Source organism: Lepidothrix coronata, unplaced genomic scaffold (assembly GCF_001604755.1).
Source record: "Lepidothrix coronata isolate B3197 unplaced genomic scaffold, Lepidothrix_coronata-1.0 Scaffold118, whole genome shotgun sequence".
In the NCBI taxonomy this organism is placed as follows: Eukaryota; Metazoa; Chordata; class Aves; order Passeriformes; family Pipridae; genus Lepidothrix; species Lepidothrix coronata.
The window spans coordinates 737,083-746,077 of record NW_016690298.1 but is presented as its reverse complement, the minus strand read 5'-3'; the positions used below and the strand labels follow the sequence as shown (position 1 = coordinate 746,077).

At 58.5% G+C, this 8,995-nt stretch overlaps 1 protein-coding gene across 1 annotated transcript in view; it reads right to left on the bottom strand.

Moving 5' to 3' along the window:
- Positions 1 to 2,372: 2,372 nt before the first annotated feature.
- NHEJ1 (non-homologous end joining factor 1) overlaps positions 2,373 to 8,995 on the bottom strand; it is a 44,207-nt gene continuing 37,584 nt past the window's right edge. The window contains exons 6-8 of the mRNA XM_017825396.1: positions 3,209 to 3,326; positions 2,874 to 2,977; positions 2,373 to 2,570 (exon numbers count right to left, since the gene is read on the bottom strand). Of these exons, the coding sequence (XP_017680885.1) occupies positions 2,490 to 2,570; positions 2,874 to 2,977; positions 3,209 to 3,326 (303 nt within the window). The 3' untranslated portion in view covers positions 2,373 to 2,489. The remainder of the gene's footprint in view (positions 2,571 to 2,873; positions 2,978 to 3,208; positions 3,327 to 8,995) is intronic.

Sequence of the window (8,995 nt, the reverse complement as noted above, 5' to 3'; positions counted from 1 at the left end):
TTGACAGCGATTGAAAGGTCCCTTTAATCGAGGCCACAGAGCCCTTATTAAGGGCACGGGTCGGGGTGCTGGGCCGTGCCCGGCATAACGGCTTCATTAAACCCTGCGAAAACTAATATTTATGGAATCAAATTTATGGAGGCCAAGGCCGAACTTGTGGCCTTTAATGTGTGTCGGGAGCTCAAATCCAGCCGGCTCCAGGGAGGAGGGGCTGGGGACAGGGAAGGAGACCCCAGCGGGACAGGATGGGACAATGAGTAGTGGCATTCCCCAGAGCTGGCGACAACCTGGGCCAGGGAGGCACCAGTGGCCCCATGCTGGAGTCTTGGGGGCCAGGATCCCTGTGGTTCTCTGGGTGGCATTGGCAAAGCTCTTTCCTGCTATCTTCACTCTCCTGTTTTTATTTATCCCCCATCCATTCTCCTCCATCCCCACCTTCCCTTGCCTTGGGAGCAGGGTAAATGGAACAGGATCTGTCCCTGCAGCAGGTCTTTACACCCACCTGATGCCCACTGGGGTGCTCATCCATCCATGAGCACAGACTGCAGGACACCCCACAGAGACTTACTGTGCAGCAGAACAGGGCTCATGAGCAACATTCCTGAAGCATCCTTGGCACTGACTCCCCTGAGTTGAGCACCCCAGGGAGAAGCAGAGACACAGTCTGGGTGCAGCTGGTATCTGGGATGACCCAGGTGTGCAGGTGATGGTTTGCACCACCTGCTCCCCCTCTATGGAGTCCACCAGTCACTGGCACAGCCGGGTTGGGAATGTGTCCCCTCTGCCCCTTCCCATGATGTCTCCTCAGGCCCAAAGATGCCCTTACTGGGGTAATAAATCCTCCTCCTGAATGTGCTGGCATGCATGGGGGAACAGCATGAATCCCAGAACCAGCAGGGACTCGAGGGACCTGGTTTGCAACAGAGCAGCTCCTGGGCCAGGAGACAGAGCCCACATGAATGGATCAGAGGTTGCACCAGGGGACAACTTGGTGACAGTAGACATGAAACAGAGAGCAGTTAAGCTCCTGCTGCCCCAGTCATACCCCCTTAGCTAGTAGCAGGACTCTCCCTGAGGAAAAGTGCCCAGGAGGCAGACCTAAAGCTGCCAAGGTAAGATGTTTGCAGATGGGAGAATGCAGGATATGTAGTTACGGCTGTTGGTACAAGCTCCCCATCCCATGTCTTCTCCTCACCACCCACTCTGCCCTGCATGCTGCTCCCTTAGAGAGGAAATATAAAAAGCAACCGTTTGCACTTGCTCTGTGGCTGATTGGCTGTGGTCCAGCAAAGGCCCTTTCATTCCCCTTCCATAAGACACAGGGGCTGCTCCGGATGTTTTTGTTTCCCCCTTGCTGACCAGGAGAACAGGCAGCATGACTGCAGCTGGCCCAGCCCCAGGAAGCAGGGCAGCTGGGGGCACAGGTCCCTGCCCCAGGAGAGCAGCATCACGGGCTGCAGCCTGCCTGTTGCCTGGCTTTCTGCCTGCTGTTTTAGGACCTAACTTGGGCACAGGAATGAGGTCTCAGTCCCAAAGGAAGCATGTGGACACAAGGGCTAGAAGAAGAAGAGAGCAGGAGTTAATGGATGGATGGATGGATGGGTTGGCTGTGAAGGGGTGGAGGTGGTGCTTTGTGTCCAGGGAGCATCTGTAATTTGCTCCAGAGCTGCCCCCAGGCCTGGAAGCATTCAGTGTGTTAGTGTTTTGGTTGTCTCCTGCTCTTTGGAGGCCCATATCATCTGCCCAGTAACCATGGTGGAGGTGTCTGCTGCCTTTGCCAGCCTGCTGCTGCAAGGGCTTCACTTGGCTCCAGGCACCAGCACATGGTGTAGGACAAGGAGAACATGGGCTCCAGCCCTCTCAGCATACTGTGCCCCCATGATCTGGGTGTCCTCTTGTGCACGCCCCAATCCACATACTGCTGCTCAGGGTGAGGCACAGCATGGTCTGGGGGCTGCCGTCACACGCCACAGCAATGAGCTGCTGCCACCTCCTCTCTGTCCAGAGCTGCTGCAAGCCCCTGGGACAGCAGGACCAGACTGAGGAGGACCCAGCAGCACCAGGGGTTGCAGCCCTTCCTGGACACTATAGGCCTGGTGGGACAGAGCAGGAGAGGGACACAGCCGGACACAGCCCTTTATTGAAAACCCACATGACAGCAGTCAAATCCTACAGCTCTGCCAGAGCCCTGGCTGTCCCACACCCACTGGCAGCATCCCTCCCACTTCCCCAAGGTCCAGCACTTGCTTTGCCATGAGAAGAAGCCTGGGCAAGCTCTGCACCAGGGAAGAAAAGCTGTTTTCAGAGGCACTCCTGAAGAAAGGAGCTCCATCTCCTCAGCTGGAGGTACCTTGGGAGGGGACCATGACCTTGCACAAGGTTCATCAGGAGATGCAGGAGAAGAGGTAGAGGATGCATGGGTGCCCTGCACTTCCTTTCTCGGATGCTGGGGGGAGCAGAGACCATCAGGGAGGGGTGGCAGAAACCTTTCAGCTGAAGAGCCCCTTTGCCTTCTTTGGCTTGGCCTTGGCTGCAGGCAGCCGAGGCTTCTGAGCTGGGGAGCAGGCTGGCTGCAAGCAAAGAGAAGGTAGAGTCAGTGCCCCCTCAGAAGGCAATGTCAGGGGTCATGCAGGATGGGTGCATGTGTGCAAGCAGTGACACACCTGTCATCCCTGTTGTGGGAGTGCAAACCACACACACGTGTGCAATCACATGTTCCCCAGTCAGGGCACATGGGGTAGGATGGGCTAAGAACCAAGCTGAGACCCCCGGGCCATCCTGAAGGGGCACAGGGCTTGGATGTGAGGTGGGAAAGGATGTGTGGGCCCCATCTGCCATTGGTACAGAGAGGCTGTTTCTAGAGCTGCACTTACCGTGGTTCTCTCTCTGTAAGATGTTGTTTCATCCTCCTGGGATGGAGGAGGTGAATGGGGGTCCCTTGTGATTTCTGCAGTGGACACCAGGTCTGCATCGTCCTCTGGTACCAGTAGAAAAAGATGCAATTTTGGATTGAGATGAGGGAGCATGGGGCATTGCCGATACCCACTCCAGGAATTATGGTTGCATGGGGGAAAAGCAAAAGGAGAGACTGTTGCATGGGGGGAGCTGCACCTGAGGCCACGCTCCCCTTCCCTGAGATATGGGGCTCAGCTGTATGGGGGACAACTGCTTCATGTACTCCCCATCCCACAGCCAAAGAGCTACTCACCTGAGCACTGCCGTTTCTGAGCCTGCTTGGCCTCCTGCTGCATCACTGCCGTGTAGAGCTGCTGCAGAGCAGAGGCAAACGCCTGCCCTTCTCCCGCACCAAAGATCTGGGGCAGCCTCTGCAGGAGAGAGCAGAGGCACCATCACCCTGCCAGGAAATCACCTGCCAGGTCACCCTGCCGCGGTGCTGCTGGGGGGGCAAAGAAGAGGCTGTGCCTCCCTCTGCTTGTCAGGCTCCATTTGTTTCACCCCAGGGACTGCAGCACAGCTTGCAGGAACAGCCAGCTCTGGCACTGGATAGGATGTGGCTGCTCCCCAGTTGTGCACACACACATGCACACACACGTTCGTGCATGCACCTGCACACCTGCTCTGACCAGTAGGCTGCCTTCCCATTTAGAGGGAGACTGCAGAGTCTTTCATGAAATGCCAGAGATAAGATCACACTGGAAGTGCTCTGACTTCCCTGGCTGGAGCAGCAGGGGCTGCAGCTTGCAGACATGGCCATTAAGCCTTGGGCAGGGGCAGGACTTCGGCAAGAGGTGGGAACAGGGAGCCCCGGCCTGCCACTACAGCCTTCAGCATGTCTATGTGTGCAGCATAAGACATCTCCAGCGGCCCCATGGCAAGTGAGGGCAATGTAACAAGTTGGATGAGGGGTGCCCAGGTTTGCTCCCAGTCTGCCAGAACAGCTCCCACCTCCCTGCAAACATTTTTATTCCCTCCAGGCTTGACATAGGGAAGCCCCTCTCCTCCTGCCTGCACCCCCTGCCTGCCTGATGCCACCTTTACCCGCTGGGCCATGCCGATGCACATGGCAGACCTTAGCTGGCAGGCCGGGAAAGCGCCACACTCCAGTGGGAACACAACACAGCTCACAGAGAGCAAACAAACATGTACAAGGATGGGGAAATGCGTGTGTGCCCTGGAGGGGGTGGCTGTGGGGAGTGTGTGGAGCACAGTGTGGGCATACACGTGCAGGTGAGTGTGAGCATGCTGACGTGCATGGGGACTGTATGTGCAGTGGTGTGCAGATGAGCGTGGCTGGGGATGCACGCGTGGCTGGTTGTGTGGCTGTGTATGTGTGTGTGTGTCAAAGGTCTGCACACTAATCTATGCCCTGCTCCACACCCAGACAGCAGGAGAACAAAGTGTAACAGATAAGGCAGGATCCTCTCTGGGCCAGAGGAGTGGGGAGGGGATGGGGACACTCAGACCCACTCAAGGCCAAAGTCCAAAGCCTGATCCCAGCTTCCCAGTGGCAGACTGGGTAAGCTGAGCCCTCCTCCGGCTGCTCTCTGCCAGACAGGTGGGAGGACAGGGCTGATGCCAGGATGAGTTGGCTGGTGCCCAGAAAGACACCTTCCATGCAGGTCTCATCCCTTCTGCTGCAGTTGTGAGCACAAAAGGCCCCTTAGCTGCAGGATATGCATGGCACTGGCCAGGCAAACACAGGTCACCTCCTGTGTCCCTGCCCACTGCCATAGGAGGGAGCGATACTCTGGTCCCAGCAATCTGCCAGCACCCCTAGGGTTGCTTGCCACTGGGCAAGCACACCTCTCAGTGCCTTACTGCCCAGCCTCCAAGCCATGAGCTGTGATGGCCTATCACAAGGTCTCAGGGAGGAGAAGGGATGCTGAGCACCTCAGACACCCTGGGGATGCTCTTGCCCTTGGTGTCTCACCCCATGGGGCCAGGGTTGCACCCAAGATTGCAAAAGCAGCATCCGAGGTTGGGAAGGCAACTGCACTTCAAAGACAGGAGAGGGGCTGACAACGGGTGGCCGACACAGCCCAGATCAAAGGCGCAAGCTGGAGTCATAATTCAGAGAAAAGCAAACAGCAGCTCCCAGGAAAGCCAGGAATGGCAGTGAAGTGAGCAAAGTGTACTAGATAGTGTTGTGTGGGTCAGTGCCCCAGGAGGGCAGGAGAGTCCCCTGCAGAGCCAGACAGCCCTGGATGCCACTATTCTGGTGCCCACCCCCTCTCCCTGCCAACAACGGGTCCTTGGGGAATGCCAGGGCAATGGGGCAGGCTATGCATCCAGGTGTAGGGTGCTGCCCATCCCCCTCTGCTCCAACCCATCCAGGATGGCACCTGGGATGTGCCTCGAGCTCCAGGGCTGCTCAGTCTGCTCCTCTGCACAGCATTCAGGCAAGGATCTGAGCAGGGCAGCTGCTCACTCAGTGCTCAGTCCTAGCTGCCCAAAGGGATGGGACAAACCATCCTTGCAGCCACCCAGTGTCCCCAAGATCAGCACCCACGCACACACTGAAGTGGCGCCCTGGGGAGGCACTGGGAGAAGGGTACCTAGCACCCCTGGGAGAGATGGGCATCTGGGATGGTACAGGGGTCTGCAGGTGCAGGGCACCTGCTGCCCACGCCCGCGGGAAAGGCTTAGCTCCAGCAAGCCCAGGGTGGAATCTGGGAGTCAGCGGCCACTTCCTGCCGCTGCCCTTCCCGGCGGCTGGAGCCGCGGGCTCAGGGCCATGGGGCGGCTGGAGCCGGCCCGCGGCGGGATGGGGAGGCTGCGCTTCACAGCCCCGGAGGGAAATGGGTTATAACCAGAGCTGGAAGCGTTTCCCTGCAGAGCTGTGACTCAGCAGGGAGCGGAGCGTGTTGTGCCAGCCACCGGCCACCTGATGGCCCCGGAGGCTGAGAGGGACAGCGAGGTGTCCCTGGAAGGGGCTGGATGGGGGACAAGCCCTGGCTACTTGTGATTTTCTCCCTCCTCCTTGCTCCACTGCTCCAGCACATCCCGAAGCTGAACCCTGCTGCAGACAACTTGTCCCCGCTGCAACATCAGGCTTGGCCTCTGGTGACTTGTTTTTCCCTGATTACCCATCTCCAGGATAAACATGACGCCTGAGGTCTGGGGAGCAGCACGGGCAGAGAGCTGGCAGCTGGGGGAGTGCTGTCCGGGTTGCTCACGGGGCTTGCCAGGCACCGGGAAGCGATGCCTGAGGAGCTGGCATGGCTTGTCCTGCCTGTTATGACTACCTGGCCACAAGGCCAAGTGGGATGCCCCAGTATCAGGAGGGACTCAAGGCTGCGGTAGTGGCACAGGAGGCACACCCTGAACTGCGATTAGCCCAGCCAGGAGGGGTGCCCGGTGAAGGGGGGCAGGTGCCTGACCTCGTGCTGGGAGCAAGCTGTGCTCACTGACAGCCCTGCAGTGTGGAGGGGCAGCTCAGGGGGAACTGGGCTGCAGCCTCACTCAGTGACCCCCATCCCAAGAGGGCTCTGCTATGAGGCTGCACCCCAGTGTGGAGAGGCAATGGTGGGCAGGGTATGGCATCTATCTCCAAAGCATGCTGCCTTCACCCACCCCTGCCCAGACTCCCTTCTCAAGAGGCCATAAGAGATGGCAATTTGGATGTCCTCTTTACAGCATGAGCAGAAGGGGCACATCACCAAGCCCAGCACCACACCACCAACACAGAAGCATCACCTTTCCCTGGCCCAGGATGGGTTCGCAGGCAGGCTGGACCGTGCTGGGCCCCCAAACTAGTGCCAAGCACCAGAGTCTAAATTGGTCATGCTCAAAGCTGGGGACTGACCCTTTCATTATCACACCAGACGTTCAAAGCGGTTACCAACATTCTTCACTACAAATCCCACATTCCTATTTTTTAATATATTTTTAACTGGAAAACAGAGCGAATGGGCCCTGTTTGGAAATTACAGCCTGGCTGCTGTGGCTTGTATGTCAGATCTGCCCACATTCCCGTGGCCAGCCTCAGCACATGCTCCTCAGAGGCACACTTAATAATTCCTGCAGAGGGCAGGAGCCAAGTGCTGTGGGCCAAGGGGGGGCATGGCTTCCCCAGGCCGCCCCCGCCAGCAGGCTCCATGGAAGCGGTGTGGTGGAGTGGCAGCCCAGGAATGGCAGACTGGTTCTCCAGCAATGGGAATGGCTGCCATCACACTGGCATGGGCAAAGTCTGATGATGCTGTGTCAATCCATGGAGGGCAGGGGAAGAGCTCCATGACTGGAGTGTTCCTGTGCCTTGTGGCCAGGCTGCCCTTGGCGCTCTCCCCTGCCATGAGTTTTGTGCCTGCTCCTGGGAATGGGGATGCTGGATCTGTGGATGGCTTGCTGAATCTGTGCTGGGCATCTCTGCCCATGGTTGTGCCAGTGTCATTTAGGCTGGGGAGGGATCCACTCTGGGATCCAGAGAGATGCTCAACCAGCCTCTGCTAGTAGCACGGGACCAAGGGATCCCAGTAGAATCTGTCTGCAGGAAAATAGATGGAGAGGGTTGAACTGTTCCATTCCAGCTGGGATCAAGGGCAGAGAAAGGTGGGACTTAACTCCCTGGGATGAAGCAGGCCACATAAGCCTAGTCTCTTGCCCCAGCTCCCTGGTGGGGCAATGACCCCTCTTCCTGGGGCCAAGCTCCCTCCAGGCCCCCCGAGATGCCTTACATTGACCACTGATGCCCTTTCCCAGCTCGTCCAGCTCTTAGATGTGCTTGCACATACTCACCCCAGCCTTCAGCAGTCCTTGGGGCACCCCAGCAGCAGGTGGCTAAAGGACCAGCTCTGACCTTGCACTGTCACTGTACCCTACCATGCAGCCCCAGGGGACACGCACCAGCAGCAGCTGAGAGCTGGCAGTGCTGCCAGCCCGCCCTTGAAGCAGGCACGGGCAGGATGGCAAGGACTTCACAGGCAGGCAGCCAGGCTGAGCACACCTGACAGGAAGTGGCGGTGCCGGCAGGGGAAGGCAACCGGAGAGCTGCTGAGAGGTGAAGGGGTCACCCCGGGGAAGAGCGGGTGGTGAGGCCAGGACAGGCGAGCATCCCAGCTCGACCCAGCCCAGCACGGCACAGCACAGCACTCCTCCCAGCACCGCTCTGGCCCTGCTGCAAGCAATGTTTTCCTTTCCCCCTGATTTTAGGGGCCTTTCCAGCAAGCAAATGTCAGGCACATAAAGGCCGGCACTGTGAGAGGAAGATGGAGCGAGAATGCCTGCCTGCGTCCCTCCGTAAGTGCTGTCTCACACTTCATCAAGGCAGCCTTTGCAAGCGAGGCACACGCTTAACAACCAGCAGTCTATGCTGGCCGGTGACCGCAGCAGCCCTGCCGCTCAATACCCTTTTCTTTCTCCTTGTGCTGTTTTTGTGGCTTGGGTTACAGCCTTTCTCGCAGACACTGAGCAGAGGGGCGTGGTGGCAGCGAGGCTCTGCATTGTGCTGCCACCACGCTGGTGTGATGCTGGTCCCCCCTATGAAGGGATGCTGGGGGGGTCCTGACCCTGCCCTGCCCACCCACTCCTGCATCCAACTTCCAGGGACAAATCCCAGGGAAAGGAGGGTCAGCAGCAGCACAGAGGTAGGGCAGGAGGTTGCAGCATCTTCTCCCCAGTCATGTGAGGACCAGCCTTCCAGGCCCTAGGGCTTGGCAGAGGGCTGATGGGGAGCGAGGGGTTCCAGCCCCCAGTGGGCACAGTCCCTCCCCTATGCCATTTGGAAAGAGGCCATCCTGCCACAATGCCCAGCAAATCCATGGACAACCAAGCCCTCCCACTGCCCAAGTGCCAACAAACTCCCTGAAAATAGTAGCATCCAGCACTAGCCTTGCCTCCCCACCCGGGTGCTGCTCAGGGTCTGGTGGTAGCTGCTGGTGTCACCCCCACATCCAGCCTGACCATGGGCACCTGTCCTCCTGTCCAGCAGCCCATGGAGCAACAGCAGGAGAGCCTCTGGGGAAGCTGGCACCAGGTACCAGTTTGGCAAGGGAGCTGGACAAGGAGGATGCCCTGAAGAGCAGCAGGTTCCAGCATG